At 48.8% G+C, this 26629-nt stretch overlaps 2 protein-coding genes across 3 annotated transcripts in view; one reads left to right on the top strand and one right to left on the bottom strand.

Annotated features, from left to right (window-relative positions):
* Positions 1–26629, top strand: part of CACNA2D4 (calcium voltage-gated channel auxiliary subunit alpha2delta 4) — a 130575-nt gene that overhangs the window by 69201 nt on the left and 34745 nt on the right. The window lies entirely within an intron of this gene.
* LRTM2 (leucine rich repeats and transmembrane domains 2) lies at positions 1839–24838 on the bottom strand. Of its 2 annotated transcripts, XM_017804925.1 has the most exons (5): positions 24291–24838; positions 13573–13712; positions 11933–12094; positions 7616–8206; positions 1839–6113 (listed from the first exon to the last, which is right to left on the bottom strand). In XM_017804925.1, the coding sequence occupies exons 3-5, from the start codon at positions 11997–11999 to the stop codon at positions 5659–5661; spliced, it is 1113 nt and encodes a 370-aa protein (XP_017660414.1). In that variant the 5' UTR covers positions 12000–12094; positions 13573–13712; positions 24291–24838; the 3' UTR covers positions 1839–5658. The 2 variants fall into 2 exon arrangements, with proteins under 2 accessions (XP_017660414.1, XP_017660416.1); XM_017804927.1 differs by lacking the exon at positions 13573–13712.

Genomic DNA, 26629 nt, shown 5'->3' with positions numbered 1-26629 from the left:
GGCAAATGTGAAGGGGCAGATCTCTGCTTGGAGCCCCAAGCAAAGAGTGGCACGTTGTTGTCCTGGCCCAGCAGCTCCATGCAAGGCAGAGTTATTCTTAGCATCACGCTTTGCTTTCTCCTTGGCTCCAGGTGCCCTGCACATGGTGTCTGCCTGGCTGCAGCACAGCATAACAGTGGGAAGGACAGATCTGGCCCCTGTTGGTTGCTTTTCCCCCCATCCTCTATGGGGAGAAAAGCTGTGGGTATGCTGCCTTGTCCCCAGATTTCCAGGGCTCCCACAGATGGGAATAGCTCTCCGAAATGACACGGGAAATCTTTATTTACTTGCACTTCATTCTGTAACCGTCCTCATTGGGGAGGGTTATTCTTTTGTTTGTATTGTTCTTGGAGGGAGGGCTTTTTGGTCCTCAGAAATCCCATGCTAGGACTTGCACTTATCTGATCAGAGGATAGAAGCTGACCCTCTGACCTGTGCTTCCAATCAATGCTGGCAAATGCTCTTCAAGCCAGCACAGCAGTCTGCTGATGAACAAGATACTGAAGAGGAATTCTATTTTATACATTTTATATGTTATATATACATATTTACATGGTTATATATGGTGTTATATGTGTGCATGAGTAGAGAGGTAGGCAGGACAAATACATTTGCTGATATAAAATACTAATCAAATTATAATAATCAAATTGCAGAAAATTACAGCCTGCTCCCAGATAGTTCATGAACTGAAAAAGCCTGGAGTCATCAGATGAGTGTGTTGGCTTTGCTTTTTTTCTGCTCTGTGTTTCTGGTATTATATGAACTGCTTAGCAGTATCTGTGTGCACTCCTCTACCTACATGGCAAAATTAGACTAAACTATGTGTCATAGACACCATACTATTAAACAATAATGGTGACTGTCTTGCAGCACATACCTTTTTAGCAGCACAGATGCTTCAGCTCTTATCGGATTAAGAGTATCTGGGTTCTGTTCCCAGTTTCTCTCTGAAGATCAGCCTGAGACTAACAGGGTGACTTGAGTATAACAGTGTGAGTTCGGTGGCACAAGGCTTTGCTTGTGGTGGGGCTTAACATCTTTTGTGGTTCCACATGCGTCAGGATGAGCTTTTTTCTCACAGGATGAGAATGTGATGAATTGTGTATGCTTAGCACTGAAAGTGGCAAAGTGGGGAATTTAAACTTCTTAGCTGTGTGTGATAGACCAAGCCAGTGAACAGCTGGTGGAGAGACTCTTTTAGCTCCAGGGGTGACAGCTTGTGTACTTGGGGTGCAATAGGATTAGACTGCAATTTCCATCCATTTCAAAATAACCTTGCTCAAGAGGGTCAGGAATCTGGAGATGTAGGAAGCCATAGCTCACTATTTGTTACATTACGTTCTAATTAAAAAAAAAAAAAAAAGGCTTTTGGAATCAAATTTGACCTGAATATAACTCCGTTGGCTTCTGCGTTCTTACACTAGGGATTAATTTGGCCCTTTCTACTTTTATGTAATGAGCTGATTGCCACAGTATCTTATCCTTGTTACACAATCACCCTTGTCTGGCTGTGTCCCCGGAGCGCTGTGTGTGTGTGTGTTTCTAGATCTAGGGTCTCACCTTGACTGTGTGTCTAGTCCTAGAGCCTCACCCTGAGTTACACTGATATACTCTGTGTGTATGTGTGTGTGTACATGTTCATTCCAAGTTCCAACTGTGTGTACAAACCAGCATACATATATGGGAATTGAGGGGCTTTCTCGTTTGTCTGGCTGTATCCCTGTGGTGTTTGCTTTTGCAGGGGGCAAGGAGAGAGGGAATGTTATTATCAGAGATCTCATTTAAACAAGAAGGAGCATAGGAAAATACATTCTTTATTATTATTCTGTAACAACAAGCCAGAAATATAATATACCTTTAAAAATTTTCTGTCTCATGCCAAAGAAACCTCCATTCAATCATTTTAGAAAATCTTGTCGCTCTCCCTCAAACGGTAACAAAAAAGAAAAAGGAATTACAAGTGCCATCTGTTCCCTGCAAGAAATGTGCCTGTGCCACAGGTGGGTGTGTGGGGAAGGGGAGTGGGGGGGAGCAGAAGGGGTGTTTCTGGTTGGCCCTGCCAGCCCCTAGATCGCCCTGGCATGTGTTGGACCTGCCTGCCCCAGAATCCCATTTCCTGAGCGCAGGCGCCTGCGTGGAGCTGTGGTGCACCTGCCTGCACCAAAGGGTGCATTCAGGGGGGTTTCCCCCATGCCTAGCCATGCCTGCAGGGATAACAGGAGCCCCTGTCTCCACACACCAAAGGAACCCATTGGCTGAGCACGCAAGGAGCACTGGGTGTCATTCTGTATCCAGCATCCCACAGGAGAGCTTTGTTTCGGACCGTGCTAGCTACCGTGTTCCCTGGTGTGCCTGTGGACAGTGCAGCAGCTCAGTCACACCAGGGCAGCCTGTTTTCCAGGTGTGCTAGGGAAAGGAGCAAGAGCCTGTTTGCAAACAGTGGCATGAAGAGGGTATTTCCCAGTGAACCCAGTTACTCTACTCTGCGTGTGAGAGGTTCTCATCCTTCCCAGCAGAGTATTTGCTTTTCAGTGGGACTCCCCATAGCAGCCAGCCTTCATATTTCTCAGCAGCACTCAGTTCTCTCCTTTCCTGGGTGGGTTTCTAAACATAGCAGTCCCTTGTCTAGGGTTGAGATAAATCCAGACTTTCTGCTGTATAAATTAAAACAAAAAAGGAAAGGATGGGCAAGGTCATCATCAGCCCCACAACACAAGATATAGAAAATATTATTAGCAACAAAGAAAAATTGGTCAGGGCTGGAGGAAGTCACAGGGAAGGTGCAGGGAAAGGAGGATTTCATCCCCTCAACCCCTGCAGTGTGCCCTGCCTTTCTCCCATTCATTTTACCTCTGGTCTATTCCCTTTAAAACAGTCTCTCACTCTCTTGCTCACTCACACACATATATACACACACACACATATATAGATCCCATTTTTTTTGTGCAATATTTCACCATTTTTTGATGCAAGTAAAATATAGGTCTATAAATATACCACTCTGACTCAAGTCCCATTTCAAGTATGATTGTGGAGTCCAGTATGGTAAAGGGAAAAGTTCCCCTGAGAGGGAGGCTGGGGAGAGGTTTGGATCCAGCAGGCAGAGTCTAGTCCTGGCTTGCTGGGAATGTGGAGCAGCAGTGACACGCATATGGAGTCTGCAGTGCACCAGTTCTGCCCTTCAGAACGGGCTACACTTGGAGCAGATGGGATGGTTGTAGTGGCTATACAGTGTATGGGGTGAGAGTCCTTCCTCCTCACGTCTTGCCAGCCCCCCTCCTCCTCTTCCAGTTCCTCACAAGCAGTGTGCTGGGAGAAGGGGTAGAATCTGTGTGCACACTTGTGGGTGGACTGCTTCTCCCAGTTGTTCCTCCATGGCAGCCTTGTCTTCTGCTTCCTGAAGAACATCCTCCCCCGTCCCATGCATCCCCGTGTCGAAGGAAAGTCGTGCTTAAACAGTTCAGAGCATCCTGTCTCCTTGCCTCTGGTGACCCTGGGTAGAGCAGGAGGGATTTTACCACTCCAGGCTTTGATTAAAGATGTTGTGTGCCCGTGGGTCAGTACAACCACCTGTCTGGAGCCAGAAGGGGGTGAGGAGCCAGCGTGCATTGCTTCCGCAGGGATCCGGTCACAGCGAGCAGGAGGGCTGCGAGATGTCCGAAGGCATCGGGATTCAGATGGAGCAGGTGGAAGAGGTGATGTGCCCTGGCAGGGTCCACCTGCAGTGCATGCTGGGCTCTGAACACAGGTTGCCAGCGAAACACCCTGCAAAGCTGGGCTGGCTGCCAGCTTGTTTCCTGATGGCAGGGATCACACCATCCACAGGCACTGTGGATGCACGACCTCCAGTGTCATCTTCCTCGCCCAGGAATACCCACTGTGACGGGTTAGAGCAGGTTACCATGGCAATGTGCACTCTCCCCTGGAGACAGCATTTTATCCCACTTCCAGTGATACAAAATGAGTCCTTATGTCGAGTTCCTTTCATTTTTTTTTTCCCCTCTCACTTTTTTTTTTTTTCCCCCTGTCAGGTCAGAATGAGCAAAGACTAATAGGAGGCACTGCAGTCTGAGGGCTTTAAAGTCTGACTGGGGGAAGTCACCCTACGTGACAGTGGCAGTGTGCGCAGTTGCGTGTGTGGGCACGCTCGTGTGCAACTGTGGATGGCGTCAAACACACCAGTGATGGTGAGGGGAGCGTGTGTGGGCTGTGCTGCCTTCCATGCCAGACCCTTCCTGGGCTCTCCCACACCTGCCACGCTGTGATCCAGGTTTCAGCCTTCAGCTCAAGACCCCTCAGAATTGCGCCCACGCTCTTCAGTCACCTCAGCTGCGTCACCCTGCTCCACACGCCGTGCTGGCCCCTCTGCCAGCCATGCCAGTTGTGTGACTTCTTCCCCTGACACCTTTCCCCAGGCTCACACTACTCAGCGTGGCTTACGCTACTGAGGCTGGTAAACCACCTCCTCCTCTAGTCTTTCCTGATGACCCAGTTCTACTCTGCCAGCCAAACATTTCTAAATGGAGGCTTCGTATCCTTACTCTCTCCATTTATCAGAGAAAACATAAAACAGATAAGAAGAATACACCTTATTTTTTTCACAGACTCATGCTGTAATCTCAATAACTTTGCCTCTCTCTGCCGTCTCCTGCCAGTTTCCACTGGCTCTGCACTAGGGCTGAGATGTCTCTGTTAGCTCCTCAGTGGCAGTGTGCATGTATTTTGTCTGAAGCAGAAGGCGATATGCAGTGCTGTGATCAGGGTAAGGTAAAGTGGCTGAATGTATTCAACACACAGAGGGCAGATCAGCATGGGCATGTGTGGCTCTGCATGTGCAGGTGGGGTGCCTGGATATCTGGAACTGTGGCTGGCTGTGTGTGCGTGTTGGGATCAGAATGAGTCAGTGTGTGTGTGTACAGGAGGGTGACTCTGTGTCTGTGCACCTATAGGAGATGACATGTGTGTCAGCTCACAGATTTGGACTTGGCCAGGAGCAAAAAGAAGGACACTGTGCTCCTGGCAGTGTGTTAAAGTGGCACAGGTTATCTTTCCACCTTTAAAAATGAGAAAGGAACTCTCCCACTGACTGTTGTCCTACCCTGGGGACCTTCCCTCCCTTCTGATGTAAGGAGCACTGACTTGCAGGTAGTGACCCTAACAGTGAGGCATGGACACTTCTGGTGTCCTGCTTCCCACACAAGCTTTCACAGAGCTGCTCTCGGTTTGCAGAGAACTCTTGACAGGATACAGGATGACTCAGGACCGAAGCTGAGAGAACAACACAGGTTCCCAGAATGTGCCAGCTGCCTTTGCAGCAGGCATGTGAGGGAAGCTCTGTGCAAGGGCATGAGGCACAGCAAGCACTCGAGGTCTGACTCTACTTTATTTTGTCTGGGAGGCCCCAAGGGTGAAAGAGCACAAAATGGGCCTGGGGCAGAGGAAAAGAAATTGAGCCAGGTGCCCTGACCCCCCAGAAGCATGTTGCACTACTTGGGTGAGTGGAGCAATAGCACAGTCTGTCTCTCTGTCTGGGAAGATGTATTTTGGGAGAGCCCCATGCTTGACTGCTCTCAGGTACCTTTTTTTCATCGCTGTCCCTTCCTTCCTAGAAGAGTTTCACGCCACAGAGGAGATTTGTTTTTGTTCTTCATGTTCACCTTCTGTGTCACCCATGAGCGGCTGCCTCTTCTTCAGCTCCCGGTGGTACTTGGCCATGAGGGAGGCGTAGATGCAGCCGTAAGCAGCTGCCACCACCATCATGATGCAAACGATGCCGCAAACCACCCCTGCAATGATCACAGTGCCAATGGCCCGGCGCACGCTCACGGGCCTGTACCGCTGTTTCTGAGGGCATCCCACACTGGGCTCCACTTCTGTTTCTGGGCCTGATTTAGATTTGGAAGGAGTTGGGCTGCCTTTAGTGCAGGGTGGGCCAGTATTGTCCAGCACGGTAGAGCTGTTCTCGTCATCCAGCTGGGAGCAGTAGTTAAACATCTCCATGGGTACCATTCGCATATCCTTCCCTTTCAGCTCCTTGGGCAGGGTACATGCCAGCTGGTCGATTTTGCCACCTGTTCCAATAGAGATAACAGGAGTGAATCACAGCTTCGTCTTGTGACAGTGACAGCAGAGATAGATCCTGAGGTGGGGTGAGTTCATGGGCCCCCTTTCATGTCTGCTAAGTATTTTCCCTGCAGAAGTTTCAGCCATGTCAGCTGGCTGATATGATTCTGCCTAAGCTGGATTCCGCACTAGAGCTCATGGTGCATGATATCTGCACAGACATCTTTCAGGCCAAGACATGAAAGCCCTCTGAAACCATTTATTAAGTCAGCCCCATATTGTTTAGTGAGTTATGTAAGTGTCAGTAGAACCATTTTATAAAAGGAGAAATAAAAGCAAAAAGATAGGACCAGGCTGTGTCTTCTCAAAATAACAACAGATGCATGGTCCCATCTTCTAACAACAAATCCATCTCTGTGAAAATAATGACAGATGATGAAACAAATGCCTGAGTGAACTTGGGCAATTTCTTTGGAAGGGGACTTAAAAAACAAAGTTACCTCTGTTGTGCTTTCCATCAACATATCGTGTGATATGGGAGTCAAGAAAGAAAACAAACCAAAAATGAAAAAAGAGGACAGTGGCACTTGTATGCTTGTTTGATTCTGCTCACACAAATGCATATTTCAGACTGCAGTGTAGCCATAGGCAGAGATAATCTTCTTGCAGCATGGCTGTGATCAGCAGGGATGTGACAGCTGACTGTTGCTATCCGCATGATTTGAGACCCTTTCCTACTCGTTGGCTTCAGCAACAGAAGGTCAGGCCTTCAATCGTCATTCCTGTAAAATGTGCCATCTTTCTTTGAGTTGCAACTCCTAAAAATATGTCATCCCATCAGCATTCCCCATAAGTGATATGTACCTTTCAGCCTTCTCTGTTTCAAGGAAAAGGTGGAAATACAAACTTGTCAAAAACTTCTTGCTTTAAAATGATGATTTTATAGCCAGTCTGACTTGGGGCCTGGCTTGTAAATTTGAGCTTTCAGTTTAGGTTTACCAATATTAGTTGGGGTGTGGCACCTTTGCCTATGGTTCTTTTGTTGGCAGAAAACCTGATGCTTTATAGCCAAATCTGACTTTTAGTTCTCTTGGCTTAAGAAAGAGAATGGGATGGCTATTTTCAAGTGTGAAAAGCATTTCTTCTCTTTAGGCAGAAAGGGTGAGGTGAACTCATAATCCTAAAATTTTGATGTTACTTGGGGAAAGTTCTTTCTTCTCCCAAGGTTAAAAAAAAAAGGGGGAAGGGGAGTAATTGTTCAGATTAGAAACAAAACAAGGAAATAGGAGATCTGGGGCTGCAGAGGACTCCCCGGCCTAGCAGTGTTGTTATACAAATGTGCAGTGGCACTAAACTGTGGTATGGTCCTCATATTCTTTGGCTGAGACCTGTCATTCGGGTCAGCCTGACCCCACAGATGTATCTGCTCGTGTTTCTCCCCTGCCTTTGTTTGCCCTTCCGTGGAAGACCAGCACTTCTGCGCTTTCACTCCCGCAGCGCGAGCACCTACCTCGGTAGGAGAACCACTCCATCCAGTGTTTGAAGTCTCGGAGGTTGCAGTCACATTCCCAGGGGTTATCCCCAACTTGGAGTAGCTGCAGGCTGGTTAGCGGTTCGAAGGTCACCCTGTCCAGGCTCTGCAGGCGGTTGGACCTGAGAGAGAGGGAGCGGAGAGCAGGCAGGTCGTCAAAGATTCCCGAGGGGATCTGGGCCAGGCCGTTGATGGAGAGGTCCAGCTGACGCAGCAGGGCCGTGTGTTGTAACAGGTCCTTGTCCAAGGCCCTAATGCTGTTGTTCCTCAGCTGGAGCTCCGTGAGGTTCCCCAGGTCACTGAAGATGTTCTGAGGGAGCTGGTCCAAGAAGTTGTTGGATAGATCCAGCCTCTGCAGAGCGGAGAGGTTGGAAAACACTGCCCCTGGCAGGATGCTGAGTTTGTTGTTGAGAAAGAGGAAGGTCCTGGTGTTTGTGGGGATGTCTGAGGGAATGGAAGAGAGGCCCAAGCCACTACAGTCCACTTCCAGGTTGCCACTGTTGCACTTGCAGGAGGAAGGACAAGCAAAGAAGGACTCAGCAGCACATAGTGACAGCCAACAGCCAAGCACTGGTGGGTGAAAAGCAGGAAAGAAAGAGTACATGTATTAGAGCAGTGCTTTCCCACCCTCACCCATCGCCACCTTGAGCACAGCTACGACCACAGTACAACCCTCACAGCAGGACCCTTCGCTGCAATGCCCTGCAGTGTAATGAGTTTCCTCACAGCTACATCCCTTTGCTGCTGGCCTGCACCCTCACACTGTAACCTTCCTCTTAGCCTTTCTTTTTTATGAGCAAGTAAATATCCTTCCAGCTTCACAAAAAAGTTAGAACAGTGCATCCCAGAGGACTTTGCTGACAGATACTGGAGCACTGGTACCTGTCAGAGGAGAATGGAGCAGAGAGCAGTGGGAGGTGTCACCTCTGATAAAGGACAACTCTTTCTAAAGTCAGGGTAGAGAGAGGAGGGACTAGTTTTCATTTAAGAAGCTCTATTTTCTTCAGGAATAGACATGTTAATGAAGAGCTTTTAAGAAAAAGGAAAACAAAACAACCTACATCTCATTTGCGCTCCTACAGTTTGAATTCTAAGATTTGTGATAGATCAGACTCAGGTTCCAAGTTAGCCTCTACATCAGGATATTGTTTGCTTTACCATATTCATAGGGTGTCGTGTGGGCCTTGTGTCCACTTTTAATGAGTTAGATTACATTACAAAGGGATGACCAAGAAAGCTGGGAAAAAGTAAGAAGTCCCTGGACTGGACACCTGGAACTTGCCACTGCTCTCAAAACAGTTTCATGATCCTATAGCAATAGCCCCAGAAGTACCTCCTCTGACTAAAATTGCCCACAGCAATGGAATGAGGAAAAAAATTGCAGGTTGGTAACTGAAGAAAGGGGTGTTAGGAAAAGGGTTACCGTGTGCACCCTTCAGTGTCTCAAACTTAAGATCAGACAGTCCACAAATCTGCATTTTTTTAGAGGCTGCTCTGGATTGCCATTCCAGACATGGGTCCAGATCCTCTTAGTGGAATCAGGACACTTGTTACCAACCCTCCCTGGGTGCCAGTGGCTTCTAAAACTCTCATTTCTGTGACAAAGAAGCAATAGCAACAGGGAAGCGAGCTTTGTGCCTCCTGTCATTAGAGGAGTGGGAGTTATGTTTTAGCAGACTATGTAAAACATTTGCATCCTTCATCTTAATTCCTTTCATGGAGTTGAGCTCGCACAATGAATTCCACAATTTTTCAATGTGGGAAGCAAATTCAGCTCCCTCGCAGTTTTTAAGGTGACAAGTTTAAGCATTTGACTAAAACTGAAGCAGGTTTGTCTGTATGTCATGCCCTGTCCTCTCCGTTTCTCACTTTTCTGCAGAGAAGGCAGTCACTTAGGGGTCGGTTTTAGGGGTCTTTTTAGGGGTGAATGGTGGCTAAAGCGGACGCATTTATTGTCTAACCATTCTTTCCTAAACTGAAAATCAGTTTCTTTTGTCCTGCTTTTTTTCAAAGAACCAACACACAGGTATTTTGTTTCTTAACCCTAAAGGAATTGTGAAAGGACTGCCACAAGAGAGGGAGCCAATGGAGACACAAGCTCTGGAGCAGCTCTCCTTGGAACAGTTCTGAAGTCAGCCATGCTCTTCCTCTCTTCCCCTGTGCCACTCTCTAGAGCTCAGTCTGACCCATAGCCCATTTTTTATATCAACTTGGCTTCTGTCAGCAAGGTGCCTTCATGCTCAAACCCTGTCATCCTGCATAGGGTGTTTTTCTGTTCCCAGAGATCCTTGTGAGAACTGACAGATTTGTGGACTGGTAGCCTAAGGAGAAGTACCCATTTTGGATCCTAAGCTATATGACTTTATCAAGGACCAAGGGATAAGCATTCAGAGAGTGTCCCTGTTCTCTCTTATTTTATCCATCTTTCTCAACCCTTCAAGAATTTTTTGCTATCCTACAGTTGAGAGCTCAGGTGTACATCAGCCCAGGCCATGCCAATATGTGTGACCTTTTAACAATAATCATGGATCCTTATGGTGAAATACAAGACAGATCTTTACCCCGAGCACCTCTATGCTCTCTTGGCATGCAAATGTTGGGGTCCACAGCAGAGATTGCCAGATTGTACCCTCTGGACTTGCAGTACAGGTACTGACTGGCTGATATTTAATTCTGTTCAGAATACGTCACAGCCTTGTTGTAGGAAGAGAATTAAAAGAATGGGAGCTAGAATGGGGAAGGGAGAGAGCCATGAGTCACTCAAGTGACCCCGTCTTTTTCCTAGATGCTTAACAAAAGCACAGTATTAATAATAGATTGACAGCTGTGATGATGAGATAACACTTAGCTGCTTTGTACACCAAGAAAGGCAAGAGCAGACCGTGTGTAATGCTATACAGGTGGCATTCTGCTCACAGGGCTTATCTCTCAAAATGCCTGCCCGCCTCCGGCGCCGACTGGGTGGCTGTGGGGTTCCACCAGTATGTGTGCTGGCAGCGGCTGGTAGGAACAAAGTCTCAGGCAGCTGGCTGTGGTTATGTTCAGGAAATGGATTTATGCCAAGTTTCTGCAGCCATGTATAGGATATGCCAAAAATGTCTTGTTGTTACCCATACATTGCTGTATGCTTTTGGAAATATTTTACTAAGATCACAGAGAGAAGAGAAAGCCTGATTTCATTTTCATCTCCTTGCAAGAAGTGCATCACACTGGGATGTGAGCTGAGACCAGGGAATTCATTGCACTGCTTAGGATGCAGCTCCATGGGAAAGAGAGGCAGGGAAGCCATAGACAGAACTTGGAGATGTCTTCCAGCCCTATGGAAGGATGAGTAATATGTGTTTTCGTGTTAGGGGCATATGAAGTTACTTTGTGAGGTGTTTGGTGACTCTAGTAGGTGGCAGAAAGCTGATGCAGGTATATCAGATTAAGTCAAGACTCAATAGCATTTATTATAAATAATTTATATAGCAGTCTAGTCTGTGAGGATGGATTACAAAGACCCCTGTTTTCTGGAGAAGGAAATAATTCCTCCAGCTTCTTACAGCCCCAAATTTGATCAGGAGGACTGGAGCAAGGGAAACCACAGACCTACTTGTTGCCTGGGCATGCAGTAGTGATGGACACACTCCAAGTGTTCCCTTTCCTTTGCTGTGGTCCCCAGATGCTTCTCTGAGATCCAGGTACATTCCCAGAAGGCCACATCACCCTAGCTGTCTCTGCCCTGCACTCAGAGGTACTGTAGCAGTCCCAGTCCACTGGGAATATGCACAGGCTGAATGCTTACAATTTAATTTGAAAGAGATCTTCTTTATTTACTCCTTGATTTTCACTACATGTGGCAGTGCCCAGTAGGAGAATTCTGCCTTCGCATCCTGCATTCCCTTCTAAAATCTGTTTTGAGTTCTGCTGTGAAGAGCTGGGAGCCTTGTTCAGCAGCCTATGTATAAACCCCTACCATAGAGAGGAGTCTGCAGCTTATAGGATACTGATTTGAGAAATGCTCGGGGTGGATCTTTGTGTGATGGTATCTGTCATGCTGTTTCTCACCTGCCAGGCCCACTGGAATTCAGAAGCAATCATCACTCGCTGTCCCACTTTAAGCCCATATTCAGCTTTAGAATCTCACTCTCCCTCCCAGCTAGCCTGGCCTCTAAAGGAATCAGGAATTAGTTCAAACATCTCCATTCTTAGCTGTCCCTCTCCCCTATTCTTAACCCTGATGTGACCCATTTTCTTCCCACTCCCTTGACAAACAGGAATATCGTACTGAGTACCTGAGTAGGCATTACTTACGACAAGCCTCTTGCCACCTCATGAGGAACCTGCTCCTCCACCGGTGGCCAGCACTTGTAGGCAGCATCCTTGTCTTCTCCAGCGTGTCTTCACATCCAACAGCCAGCCTGGCACACAGCCCCAAAAGGAGAAGGAATGACCTTGTAGCCTGCCTGCCAGGTCCTGGAGTGAGAAAGCAGAGCAGAGCGGATGAGATTCAGTTCCCTGGGTGCAGAGCGTGGGGCTGGGCTCAGTGTTGTCCTTTCCCCTCCCCAGCTAGTGTGTTGCCTTTGAGGCATCATCTCTCTTTTGGAGGAGAAATGGAGGATGTTTCAGGAGGCACAGCATGTTGAAGGTTCAATGTTAATTCATTTTGAACCTCACAGTGCAGAACTAAGGCCTGATTCACCTAAGTGCCAGAGAGAGAAGTTTGTGCTTGAATAGCCTGCCGTGGTGGCTACATCAGCCTCATGCTCAAGGTTAGCCTGATGAATTGCTAAGGTGACCCTGCCAGGGCAGCAGACTCCAGCTCATTCCTGTCGCCTCCACGCTGGCTGGTACCACCTGTGCATCCTCTCCCTGACGCACGGCTCAGGCTCACGGAGATCTGGGCACCAGCGGCTGCCAAGCTGCTTTTCTCCCTCCCACCTCCCCCCCCACCCCACCCCCTCCCCGTATTCCCTACCAGCACTTCCTGTCTGTTTTAAGGTAAAATGGATGTGGTGGCTAGAACAGCACAGCTTCAGCTTGGGGATTTCCCACTGCAGCAACTGCAGGAGCTGAAGAGCAAGCGAACCTCCGAGGAGAAGGAGAAGGAAAGACCTGGGGCGGGGGAGACGGAGTGGGAGTGTTGAAAAGAGGGGAATTGCATCTTAATTAGAAGAAGGAAAAATCCTCAGTCTAATTAGAAACCCAAAGACCATAAACTATCCCCTGACAATAAGTGACTGACAACAGGTTTCAACTTCCCTCCTGCTTCCCTTCTGGATACAAGGAGGCAGGAAAAAGGAAAACACCACGAACCCTTCTGTCCCCCTGCGTACTCTCTGACGTGCCATCCACAGTCGCAGCAGCAGTTAGATGGACGCATTTCAACCAGAGTACAGATATAAACCCTTCTCCATCCCCTCTGAGGGGCTCTGACAACATCCACAGCCGTTATTTTAGCTGGGCAATGCACTCCCACCAGGACGCTCTCCCCACACACGTGCCAGGCTCCCCTACCCTCCCCCAGGCTCCCGTGACTGATTTATTTTATATGGGAATGCAAACCACCAGAAAAAATATTTAAATTAGCATCTTGATGAGAATGATGAGCAGGTTCAGTGCCTGGACTAGTACATTAGCAAGGCTGTTTAGATCACTTACCTAAATGTCAATGCACCAAATAGATTAATACCTCTCACAGTACCGAAACTGGTTCGACCTTCACCCGCTGCAACCCCCCACTCCCCAAACTGAGCTGGAGCCCTTTCTCTGCAGCCCCCACTGAAGGAGAAGCCGCAACAAATAGCTGTCCCCATTTGGTGCTTCTGCTCGACCTGACTGAGGAGACTTTCAGCTTCCCCTATATAAATGTCTCCATCCTAAATGCCACCCTGAAGTCTCCTTTCCTTGCCTGTCTGTATTGAAAAGGAGGATGAAAAGCCACAAGCACTTACCTGGAGAGAGTCTGCCTGCAGCCACTTCCACCTGATTCCCCGGACACTGCCCAATTACAGCCTCTTCCTTCCCTTTCCCTCCTTGACTTTCATTCCCCAGCAGCAGGCTTTCCGTGTGCTCTATTTAACTCCCTACAGCACTGGAATAAACGGCAGAGTTAAGCTGACAGCCACAGAGCCTTATCTGCCTGCTGGATAGCGCGAGTCGATCAGCTCCAAATCCTGTTGCCAAATGATCACGTCCTTGCTCTCAGCATCAGGGGCAGCCGCCTGCCACGCTCTGTCTTTCCCTCTTCCCCACCTTCACTCCATCTAACTTTTGTCAGGGTTATAGATAGCTCTGTTCCTTGTGCTCTTGCTTTTTGGCTCTGTTTTGTAACACCCCGTCTGTATCAGCTGGCTCAGTTCCAATTGGGGGGCTAAGCTTTTTTGAAAAAAAAAAAACAAACCTAAACCAAAACAAAAAAGCCCAAAACCAGCTTCCTTGGGTGCTTTGTGACTCAGTTTCCCTCTGTGATCTCCCCTCAGCCCATACCCCCTCTCAGACCATGGGCTGGTGTCTCTCCTGCCCTGCTCGCTGCTCTGTGCAGTTCACCTGCACCATCCCCAGGTGACAGTGGGGGGCTGAGGGCAGGACTGGCACACCCAGGCATGGGGATGGTGACAGGGTCAAGGTGTCTACCCCTAGATCCTTCTACTCTGCCAGGGCAAGTCCAGCTCTTGCACTGGTTTCTGGTACCTCACGGGCGCCTCTTTCTCTCAGGCAGCACCAAGGCTCAAGCAGAGAGTGCAGGGTGGGAGGAGCAGCCGTGTAAAAATAAGCCCTTTCCCTATGTTTAGAATTTATTACAGTGCATAGTGATTAACACCTGTTCAGGCTTTAATGCTGTCTCCTGCACTGCAACATGCACAAAGATGGAGGGGCCTTGATAAACCCAAGATTATTTTAAAAGCATGTCACATACACGCAACACTCCCACCCCATAGATAGCAGCCACCCTGTGTGCACTCGTACACGTGTTTCCAAGACTTCAAAGTGACTGCCTTCATGTACAAATGCACATATTCTAGTCACCAATCTAGCTTACATTTACAAATATGTGCACAGACTTGGGCTTGCACATGTGCTGGGGACTCTTCTGTAACCCATATTTATCAACCTCCATGTCTTCCACAAAACCGCCTGCTTCTCCAAGCATACCATATGCTCAGGTGGCAGAACAGTAGATTTGGAATAGGTAGAGGTTCTTGGCTGCTGAAGGGCAAAGCACAGTGAGCTTCTGCATTTGTACCTTGAAGTAGAAGGTTTATGGAGAAATTTTAATTCCAAGAATCCGGAAAAAAACAGTTTCTCCCACGCATTGACTGCCCATAAGCACATTATACCCTTAGTGATTAATATTCCACAGTCAGGAGAGAGCACGGAAGCAGAGAGGATTTTTGAGGGTTTCTTTTTTAAATGTTTTTGTCTGACTTATCTTGAGTTCTGACTTTATTAGCTGTTTTATTGTGGCCCAAGAGATGCCTTCTGCTCTGTGGAGCACCAAGCCAACTGCACTCACTGCCAGTGCAGCACTGGGAACACCCAGTCCTGGGACAACTAGCACTTGCCCACACCTCAAACCTCTCCACAGCAGCACCAGCTCTGTCTGGCTGCTTTCAGCCTGAGAGCCAGGGGTTTTTTCCAGCAGTGAACACTCTGCCAGACCTAGGAGTGTCCCCTGTGTGCCCCCAACTTAAGACGAGAGGCACCGTGCCGTTCCAAACCCGCCTGGCATTGCTTGGGTTTGGGGGCTCAAGGCTGATTAGCATTGCTGGAGCTCTGAATGCTCTGAAGTCACCCAAGTCACCCAAGGGCTCCACAAACCAGGCATTAGTCTTTCTCCTGGGCTTACTAGATGGTTCCTTCTCCCTAAAGCAACATGCCAGCTGAATGCCCTGTGATCCGTGGGACACAATATCCAGAGCTTTCTTCCATGTACTTGGAGTAGCATGTCTTTTCCAGACTCTGGAGAAATTAACAGGGCAGCCTGTGGCGCTGGTGATGCCCTTTTCTTCTTACTTGTTCATATAGGACAGTAAAAGACAACTTTTTTAGTTTCAGCTCAGAGCAACAAAATGAAATCATCCATTTCTGGCCCATGGGCTCCAGTGGCCAAAAATACACTGAGTTGAAGTGCCACTTGGACATTTGGCCTGCTGTCAGACTCTAGAGGACTCTCTAATGAGGATTCCCCTAATTAGATTGAACAGGGAACTTTACTGCTGGGGCCAGGGAGTGGGGGGGTACACAGAGGAGATTGTAATGATTTTGCAGCACTTGCCAGGGCATAAAAGCTACAGCAGACACTACCCCTGTCTTGTGCTTTGCTTCTCTCTACCCAGACACCAGTAATGTTTGCAGTATCACTCCAAAGCCTTAGCTTTTGTGGGTAGGGTCCCAAGGATCATGCTATGAGAGTGGGAAGGGTTTCAAATAACTGCACCCACATACTGTTTTAGTAACACTTCCCAGTTCTGTGGCACCTTCTATCCGAAGCTTTCCATTTGCTCTATGAATGGCTCTTACCATAGTTGTAGGTGGTGTTACTTTGTATTTAATGACCCCCAGAAGTAAGGCTGAGATAATAGCCGGTAGTGCCTCTGCTCTTGGCAGGTGGATGTAAAGGTACTCCATTTTCCAGATAGCAACACTGAGGCTAGAGAGACAGGTGACTGTGTCACTAGGATGAGACACTGTGAAAAACAGAGCCCAGCAACTTCTGTCTCTGATTATCTCTCCTAGTCCTTTGCACTAACCCTTGGATCATGGCTCAGGGATCAGACTCCGTTAACAGCCTGGCTTATGAGCATTGGCAGGGCATGTGGGTGACCTATATTTCAGAAGGGTAGGTAGCAGAGGCTGCAACAGATGCCAGCAATAAATTATCAGAAAGTATACACAGACGTTCATCCCTCCCCCACACTCTCCTTGATAGCAAAGTCCCTTTCCCCTTCCTGATGCTGAATTGCTTTAGCCTTTATCAGAAAAACAGCAGGGTAAGGGAGGGCATGGAGGACGCTTTAGGGAGATTATCTTCTTCTCTTCCCCTTTCCTTGTTGCTTTTAGGATTCATGTTTTATTAGTATCACTCCATAATGGAGGGGGACAGTGGTACCCCAGCACCCAGTGACCAAAGCATGTTATTCTACGCCTGTTCCTTTATCAGCCCTTGGGGGGCAAGAGTCACAGGCAGCAGGAAGAGATGTCAGCTGATTAATACACCCCAAATGGGTTCAGATGGCATGGAGATGATGCCCGTTCTTGGTCCCCCAAGAGACCTAAGTTAGTCATGCAAATTATCGATCACAAGAGGTCACATTGTCGCAGTGGCAGCTCTTCATTTGTCATCTATTTGGACTGCAAAAGCACACAGAGGTGGTAGCAAAGCTCAGCAGCACTGTAGAAACATACAGTGTGTGTCACTGGCCCAGTGAGCTTCTAAGCTAAATAGCTGAGGGCTTCATTTGCAGCAGTTGCTGATTTATTAACACATGTGTTCAGGATTCATTAGTGTTGTGCTGTCACAATCAATGGAAAGCACATTTTAAATTCATATGAAAAACCCAGCTGCAGAAGAAATGGTGCCCTCTGACTTGCAGTGATCAGTCACAGCTAAGCAAAGCACCTCATACAGAAAGCTGTAAAGGAAGTAGAAAGCCTGCAAAAACCACTTGGTATTGTAAGGGACTCTGCCACATTCCTGACTTGGTGTGAATAAAAACCACACCCTTATCTCTGTGATGTGAAGAGGTCAAAAAGCTTCTGGTTTTTGAATTGGCAATGTGTAGGCACCTCTGAAATGCAAATGTGTTGATGGTAAAAAATATTTCCTCCCCAAGGCCCTCCAAGAAAGATCAACTTTATCCCCATATTATGGAGGGGCAAACTATGATACAGTAAAAATGACTGTTGAGTTTGGCTGGGTGACATTTCAGCTGCCTTGCTTTTGATACTTCACCATGAGCCCACATTAGTTTCCTGCTCAGGATTTTCAAAGCTGTCGAGAGCAGCGCTTGCACTTGGGCTTGTAAATACTCTCCTGTCCTGCAAAGAGTACTTGTAGGGCTTACCAAAATTACACAGAATAAAGGAGTTTTGGCCAGATTTTCCCAGAGTTTCCTGACAGGCCTATGGCAAAAGCAGGAGAGAAGCCAGTTTTCTTGATTCCTCATTCCATACCTTAACCAGTACACATTATTTCCATCCAAAGCCTCCCTGAACAATGCACAATAATTAGACTGGGAGATGCTGGAGGGGCTGGAAATACCAAGGACATAAGGCCTCAGCAAACCCTCTGAGAAAGTACAGAGCATCTGAAGGGGAGCCAGAGAGGGCAGCACTGCTGGGAAAGACCCAGACTGCTGTGGAGATGTGGAATTCCTTGGGAAGCTGTGGAAGCAGGTGCGGAGACCAGGATACCCAACACAGGAGTGACAGGAAAGTCCCAGCACAGTGCGAGTGCGGCATATGGAGGAGGCCCAGAGCAGCAGCAGGAGGGGAGCTGAGGGGGCAGTTGACAGGAAGAAATCCAGCCCTGTGTGTGCCAGCATCTTCTCCAAGTATTATTGAAGGCGACAGACCACGTGCATGTTTCCTCCCTTCAAAACGGAGGCAGCTGAGGAGGCAAGCGGGTGAGGGAGTGGGAGAGGGGCTCAGAGGAGGGACACGTGAGTTGACTACCCAGTTTCCTCCTCTTTTGCTTTCCACAGAGTGATGTTTTTGCTTTTCTCACACTGTTGGCAAAAACTGGTAACCGAGATGTGGAGGGGGGTTCTACATGAAGGTTGAGATAACATTTTCTGATCCAGCCGGGAACAGTTGGCTGTGGGTGGTGGCTTGTCACCAGCCCTGCCAGTTCTAATCCAGATCCCAGTTTTTCTCTTTCTCTCAGCTGTGAAGAGCCTTCTCTGCAACTTTAATTTCCTGCAGGGGTTAATCCCATGGACAGTGGTAGCTCAGGCCCTTAATCCTTTCGCTCAGTCCCTTGGCAGAAGGACTGCAGCTGCTCCTGACCTGGCAGGTCTGAGGGAGGCACCCTTCTGCTCCCAGTTCCTCCTTTACACCCCATAAGCATCCTCCAGCTCAGTGGCATTTGAAATGCTGCTCCCCCCTTCCTGGCAAGCCTACCCTGGGGGTGTGGGTGGGTGGTACAATCCAGGGAAAGGTTCCAAGCAGAGAAGACAGCTTAATGGGAGAATCCTGGTTCTTTGGTCCTCAATCCCCTTACCAGTGCACACACAGGTATTTTCTGTACTTCTTAGTTGAATGGTGCCCTGAATCCCAAAGTATTCTCTTTCTTGTTTGTATTTGGGTGGTGTTCAAGAAGAAAGGTAGATATAGGCCCACATTTATTAAGGATTCTCTGAGGGTCTGGGACTTTTGGCACGACCCAGTGTCTCTTACTAGAGTCAAAGGATGCAGCAGAACTTTAAGAGGAAAGGTGCCAGTCTGCCTGAGATAAAAGATACGTTTACATGCACAGAGCAGTAGATGGAGGTGCATCAGTTTAGCAGCAAGATAGAAAAATATAAGGTTTTTAATCAATACAAGCTCTCAGATCACAGTTCTGTCCCTGGAGTGCTAGGCTAGAAGTCCAGCCTGAACAATATGGCCAGACTGCCAAATCCAGGGGCTTCCAAATCAACACCAAGAAACCCCTGTTGTATCTTATGGGGGCCAAGGCACTTCAGCCATAAGCTTTTCTCCTTGTGGCTTCTCATTCCTAAAATGAGGTGAGATTCTGCAAGCCTAGGTGATCTCTTGCACCCAAAACGCCCCACACCTGCGTGTTTGCCATCGTTCATGTCTGCATTAGCCCAAAAACTGTCTTTGCCTTTTTCTATACCCTGTATTCTGAAACACACCAGAACTTCCAGCTCACTGGCCTTCCTAGTGCTTGACTCTTGTTACTCATCCTTCTTGTGGAGATGCCAGTGTGGTGAACTGCTGCCACCCAGGCTGCTCAGTGAGGGAGTCCCTCCCCCTCTCCATCACTCACCACCTCGGCTGTGCTTCCCCGGCTGCCAGGCTCCCAGAATTAGACCACCAGCTGCAAGGGCAGTGTATTGCCACTCCAGCAGTTGGGGCAGGAAGAGAGAGAGGAGGTAGAAAACACGGTCCAACAAGGGAAGAACTTCCCCACCGTCTCACAGGCCTGTGCCCTGGGTGTGTTCACAGGGGCAGGGATTGTCCATCCATGCGCGCACATTGCTGGGCCAGAGCGCAAGATGCCAGCAGTAAAATTCCTCTCAGCTCTTATCAGCGAGGGGATCGGTGACCCAGCACGCACACGGCTCCTGGCAAACCTGCCCAGGAAAGGCTGACTCCCACTGCTCACACACAATGTGTTTGTGCTGGACTCTGAAGGAGTCCTCTTTCTGCCTCGGTGGGTTGCGTAGATCTGTCTCACTTGGTTGCCACTGTGGCATGAGGTTGTTGGTGCTGCCTGTTAGAGAGAGCCTGGAGCTCTTCTGCTGCCCCATCACCTTCCCGGAGCACCCAAGAGGGGCAACCCTGCAAAGTCCACACAAACTGTGTGGGATCTGAGCTGCTGCCTGCAGCTCCAGGGGTGCCTGCAGATCTCTGGGACACAATTATGCTCTTTACAAGCTGGGAACACTGCCCATAGCTCAACAAGATGTGGTGACAGCTCTTACAATCCAGAGTTCCAGCCAGGATCTTTGGATGCATCTGGGTTAGCACACAGATCACAGCCTCATGCTGCAGGGCTTGGTGAATCTGAGGAAGGTCTTCAAATTTAATGTGACTTTAGTTTTCTGGAGGGTTTGCAGCCACAGAAGAGATAGAGTTATGGCAAAGATCACACCCCATCAAAATCACTAGATTCAAGTGGTGTGGAAAGAGCAGGGCCCACCTTCAGCCCCTCTGCCCCAACACAGGTGCCTCACAGCAAAATCACAGCAGCACTGTGCCCTGCTTTGGGCAGCACTGGCAGCAGAGAGCCTCACCAGGAGTGGAAAGAGAGCCCAAGTGATGAGTGCCAAGTCAAGTTGCCTCTAGCAGCTCTTCTCCAGACTCAGGATGTGGTCCTACTTTTTTATTCCTTGTGTGAGAGCATGGTTCATGGGGAAGGAGTCTTCCTGGCCTCCTTGAAGTGAGGAGGATCATGGTAGCAGGGCCTGTCTTCAAAGTAACAGCCTTTGCTTGCAGTCTGTCGGGAGGTTCTGACTTGTATGGCCCTGCTGTAAATTTAAGACTCAGTCCTTCCTATGATGGGTGTGGGGCATTGCAGTGCATAAATAACAGAAAGTCTCTTGTTTTCCCATTCATAAAGAAAAAGAATCAAGAAAGTGACATTTTACTTTAAAAAAAAAAAATTGCCCTGTAATCTAATATGCTATTTGGCTTGCAAAGCCAAGCACTTTAATGTGAGATAATACCTGCCCAATCTTCATTCAACCACTTGCATGTCTGCATCACAGCACTGCCTTTGCTTACCCAACCAAGTACTAATTCTTTTTTTTCACAGTACCCCATCCCATACTCAGTGCAAAGGACACATGATACTCAAGCTAACAATAAGGATGCTGTAATAAATAAGGCTATTTTTATGTGGTCGGAATTGAATATCAAACCACAGTTTTGGCAGGAGGCCACAGTCTGTACATTCCTAATTTTGCGGGTGCCCAACACAAGACCCTAGGGGCCATTTTGCAGAACTGCTGAACACTCACAGCTGTTTTTCAAAAATGCTGGCAGCTTAGCCAGCAACCTGGTCTCAAGGACTTGATGGCACCGAGAGCCAAGAGGCCCCAAGCTCCGGCCCTGCACCTGCTGCTCCTTCCCTGTGTGGCTAAAGCAGAAGTCTCCTTTCCCTTCAAAAGCAAGGAAAATAACCACTCTCTCTTGCCTCGTGAGGAGCATAAATTCTCTATCATCAGCTACAAGGCAACTGTAGCAGCTAACATCTTCAGAACACCACAAGACAATGAATAATGATGTATTGCCTCCAGGGCTTGGATGGCAGGCAGTAAACAAATAAAACGGGCGCACACTTTGCAGTACCAAAGAAAATAACAGCCCCCTGCTTCGCTCCTTGCACACCATGTAGCCAGTACCCTGAATGATCAGCTCATGAAAATACAGCATGTCATCCCACCAGTCAGGACTGCAACCCAGTGCAGATGGTATGTTACCCCCAATACCGACATTTTCCAACTTTCAACTGCTTTTTTTTTGCAATGTGAATAATATATTTCACATAATCTCACCCCTCAAAGGCAAAACAACTTTTCCTTACATCTCTTGAGTCTGGAATTTAACTGGTTTATAGAAAAAATGCACATCTTCTTGCTGTTTTCATACCCTCAGTCACACAAAGCTTTTTTGTGAGCCGGCATTTTCGTAAAGCCACAGCAGGAAAAAGGCATGTGTTACAAGGTATTTCCGTGTTTCCACGCTGCAGAAGGAACATCCCAGAACTCCCACTCCAGCTCTTTTTCCACTGAGAACTGGAGTGTGTGTGTCGTGGTGTAGCTTGCTGAAACATTCCCCAGCTGGCAGGAGCATCCCAGTATGGCCATTTGATTTATGGCTTGAGCCACCCAGGACTGGGACAGATGTCAAGCAGTGTGAGCAGCTGCTTGTAACCAAACATGGCAAGTGCAGGAGACTGCCTGGTCTGTCTTTTGGATCAGCAACAGGCAAGTGCTGAAGAGTCACCAAAGAACTGCCCAGAAATGCCCTTCCATAGGCTTGAGCCTGTCCCCATCCTATTGCAGCCTCTGCTGCTCCTTGAATGCTCCTCTACAGATATCCTCATGGTCCCGTGCTACTGCTGGGCATCCCAGCTCTACTGAGACACAGGTCTGCTTTCATCAGGCTTCTGTGGTGCTGAACAGCCTAGAAAATCCTTTCTGTACCAGGCTTAAAAAAAGGCCAGAGGAAGGGCAGGAAACTGGAGTAACTCATGAAGATATCCAAGCTGAGAGTGCACCTTGCTAGCATGTGGCATTCACTTTGCTGGAGGCAAGGGTAAAGCTATGATCTGGTATAAAAATTATATAAGAAGGCTTCTCCCCCTTTCTCTTTGCAAACAGCCCCTTTGCTCAGGATTTACCATAATTCCTCCAAGTGGGCAAGATGCACTAACAGAGGCAGCACTGATGTCTGACAGGGAGACAACTCCCGCAAGCCTTTCGCTCATGTGGAATAATTCCCTTGCAAATGTTGTTTGCCCACAGCAGTTAGAGGAAGATCCACCCCCTCCCACCCCCAAACAGACCTGAGCGACAAAGCTCAGAATAAAAATGGTCTGCAATTCTGGAAAGGCTCCCTCACTTCTAGAAATGTCCCCTGCTTTAGGACAAGTGCCTGTGTGCCTTTGAGGGTTCCCCTGTCTTTTAAGGGTTTCCTTCTTTAAACTGTGCAACAGCAGCTGCTCCAGTCCTTTCCCAAATGAGATCCTAATTTCTCTCTCCATCCTTGAGTGGCAGGTCAGGCACCAGCAGCAGAGCAGTGCTGTACCCTGCTCGCTGCCATTCCCATCAGGGGTGTGCTACATGTGGCACATTCAGGCTACCTGACAGTCCATGTGGTGGGCCTGGGGCCCAGCTCAGTCATGACCTGGTTGGAGCAATACCTTAAAAAATCCTCTCTCCCCAAATCTGGAGAGCTGCAGTTGTACATGTCTCTCTTAATTAGCATGAGATGCAGGGACAGCAATAAACTGGTCAGGCAGAGGGAGAAGGAGGGGGCAGAATGCCCTGTGTGGGATGAGTGTGTGTGCACGTGTCTGTGCATGCGTATGTATGCACACACACACACCATACAGACACCTAATGCTTATATATACTCCTATCCATAGGGGGCTTCATATCAGCTCATTTGAGACCTCGTTCTTGCCCTCTTCTGCCAGTCAGGGCTGGAAAAGCCTGTGAGGCTTCTCTGTGCTATGTTTCACCCACCCCACTCAGTGCTGTGCCTTCTGCCCAAAAGTTCAAAAATTGCGGGTTGAGCCTGCAGAGATGCTGAAAGCAACTTGGGACTTATTTTTGGCTCTACTTGTGATTTGGCAGCCTTCACTTCATGTCCTGTGGTCATGTCCATGAGCACACCCACACACACACAGATACATGCACCCTCCCCTCATCCTAAAGCTGTGTACTGAGTGCTGAACCTGTGCAATTTTGGTCCTCACTTCTCCATTTTAGGTTGTTCTTACTCAGACAGCTGAGTCCAAAATGATAGCCAGCAAAGTCATCACGGGCCAGGCAAGTGGCACCTCTCATGCTGACCCCTTTCACAGTCCCGAGGAGGGGACAAAAGCCAGGGCTCCCTGGGAGCTGCCTGGCACCTGGTGACCACAGCACCAAGCCCTTAAGCCTCAAAACTGCACCTGAGCTGCCCGTGGTGCAAGGAAAGGTGCTGGTGCCATTTGCAGCTAGGAGAAGTTGCTCCCAGCTGCCGGCACTGAAACTGGACTGGAACCAGTACCAGCCACCTCTGCAGCAGGTTTGCCGTTCTGCTTTGTCGGGAAGATCGCTGCCCATCAGTCTGGCACAGCCGAGACTTGTGCACTGTGCTGTCTGGCAGACAGTGCTGCCCCTGCTGACACTCTCCTCCCCGGGGAAGCCGGTTCCTGGGGGGCAGCTCCACTGATCTCGCTTAGCTGGGGATGGGGGGGAAAACGCAAAAGAGAGATGTCTTTACTTACCTCTCTCGGGCTGGAATGGACCCTCCTGTGAGAATAGCAGCTCTTCCAGTGAAGCCGGTACAATCCCAAAACAAATCCAGCAGAAAAGTCCCTCTGTTGCCAGCTGGGCTCTCGGTGGACCCTCGCTGGCAGGAGCCCCCCCTAGCCAGCCGCTCACCCCGCGTGGAGGGCAGAGGAGCCGCACGGCGAGGTGACAGCGTGGGAAAGGGACTGTAATCCTCCGTAAATAATAAATAGGGGGAGAGAGAAAGAGAGAGAGAGAGGCGGGAGAGGGAGAGACTGTGCGCGGTGAAGTGACAGCTGGGGGTACATCTGCGATGGCAGCAGCACACGCACAGGAACGCGCACAGACAGTGCAGAGGAGTCACCCCGCCAGGCAGGCAGGATCTGCTCCAAAACACCCAGAGGAAGGAGCTCGGGAGGTTTTCGTTTCTCTCAACCCATCCTGGAGAAAGGGCAGTTGCTGTCAGTCCCTCTCTCCCCCTCCTCCCACCCTTGCTGCCATCCCTCTCCGGGTGCCAGGAGCTAAGGGGCTCGAGGAGGGGTGAGGAGATGCCAGGGCGGGAGGAGCTCCCCACAGCCCCTCGGGAGACAGATTGGTCAGGCACAGGTTACAAGAGAAGGCACCGAGCTGAATACCTCCCCCTCTCTCTCCACCTCTCCCCCTGCCTGCTGTGTCTGATGACAATAAACCCGGAGAGAAAGGCATGAGGATGAGAAGGGACGAGCCCTGGCTTTTGTACAGGAGCGAAGCGAGCGGTGGCAGTGAAGGGGAGACAGCAGGGGAGAAACCAGGGGGCCTGGGAGAAGGGCACCCCCTTTCCACCAGTGCTCCAGAGATGATGGGGGGATGGCAGTGTGTCCAACAGAGAGACTTAACTGAGAGGTGCCCATGGTGGGCTGGCCACATCCTGTCCGGCCACAGCGGGTGTCCCCAGAAGCTGCTTGGGTGCAGCACAGCCCTGTGTCTGTTTTCTTGGGGATTCAGGGAAAACTTGAGGAGTGCTGGTAGGAGATAGTTGGGACAAGGGGAATGGGTGAAAGAGAGGTGTGTTTGCATCCATTCATTCCCCTGAATTTTGTGTGCAGCAGGGAGACTGTGCTCAGCCGTATGTCCAGTGCAAGTGTCGGGTGTGGGTACACCCATGCAGTAACAGAGGCATTCCCTGCCCTCCCTGACATAGCCTGCTGGTACAGGGGTCAGTAAACAGCTGAATCCAGCCCACTGCCTCTGTCAGTATTCCCTCTGTGCTCTCCCATGGGCTCCTACAAAATCAGACCCGTCTCTTGCCTCCCTCCAGCTTGCTGAGGACCTCGGTTGCTCACATTTACAGGAATTACTCTTTTGCTGATCTACTTGAACTGCCTCTTCTATCAGGTCCAGTGTCATAAACAGGCTGGTTTGGGCCTTTTGTTCATTTTCATTTGTCTGGAAGTTGTTTTTTAAGTAAAATTTTTAGAGGACTTAAAGTAAAATTTCGAGCTGCTGGCTCGAGAGGGAAAATGGGAATATTTCAGAAACAGGTAATGGAAAATGCAAACAGACAGTATGGGCATGGCTGCTCTGGTACCTTCTTCTATTTGATCACAGTTTTTATTTAACCATTGGACTGTCTGCCATGCAAACAGGTTGTGAACAGCAAGGTAAATCTTGATAAGCACTCTGCAGGATGTAATCTTGCGACTCTTTGTTATGCCTTTTTGTTGTGCAGCAGGCCCAAGAGTTAAATCTTGGGGAAAGCTCCTTATGAGAACAACATATGGATAAATCAAAGAGAGAAGCCAGAGAATGCAGACAGAAAGAGAGGCAAGCAGAGGATGAGCTAATGAAGCAGGCATGCTCAATGGAGGGATGAACAGGTGGAGGGGAAGGCTTTTATTTCCATGCACAGCTCCAGAGAGAGCCCACTGCAGCCATGGGTTTGCAGGCAAGGTGCCTGCTGGTGGGAAGTAGTGCACAGCTACAGTGGGTAGCATGTCAGCACAGTGAAGCAATGTCTGCCTGTGCAAGGTGTTCAGCAATGCTTGTCCTCGTCTTTTATTTCACTTCTGGGATGCTACAGTTGCACAGGTTACTTGCACGTTACTAGGAATAAAACTATTATCCATGGTGTCTCTGAACACTCTGCAGAGGCCATTCATCATTTCATAGACCTCAGATCTTCCCACTGATGCAGCTTACTTTTGCCACCAGAGCAAAAATGCTCATTAACAATCAGTTATAGTGTGGAGCAAGCACGGAGGAGTTTATTTCAGTTTTCTCCCTCTCACCTGAGCTGTAGCATCATCCTTACCTCAGACTGAAGTGCTGTTTTCCTCCTTTCTCCTTGGCTTCACCA

This window comes from Lepidothrix coronata, unplaced genomic scaffold (genome assembly GCF_001604755.1).
Source record: "Lepidothrix coronata isolate B3197 unplaced genomic scaffold, Lepidothrix_coronata-1.0 Scaffold10, whole genome shotgun sequence".
In the NCBI taxonomy this organism is placed as follows: domain Eukaryota; kingdom Metazoa; phylum Chordata; class Aves; order Passeriformes; family Pipridae; genus Lepidothrix; species Lepidothrix coronata.
This window is presented reverse-complemented; position numbering and strand designations above follow the sequence as displayed.

Bases quoted from the DNA above. Each gene is read 5' to 3' on its own strand.
- LRTM2 (XM_017804925.1), bottom strand. From the start codon at position 11,999: ATGCTGCCTACAAGTGCTGGCCACCGGTGGAGGAGCAGGTTCCTCATG. The intron at 8,207-11,932 runs GTAAGTAATGCC...TTCACCCACCAG, and splicing joins GAGGTGGCAAGAGGCTTGTC to TGCTTGGCTGTTGGCTGTCA. The intron at 6,114-7,615 runs GTAGGTGCTCGC...CTATTGGAACAG, and splicing joins GGAGTGGTTCTCCTACCGAG to GTGGCAAAATCGACCAGCTG.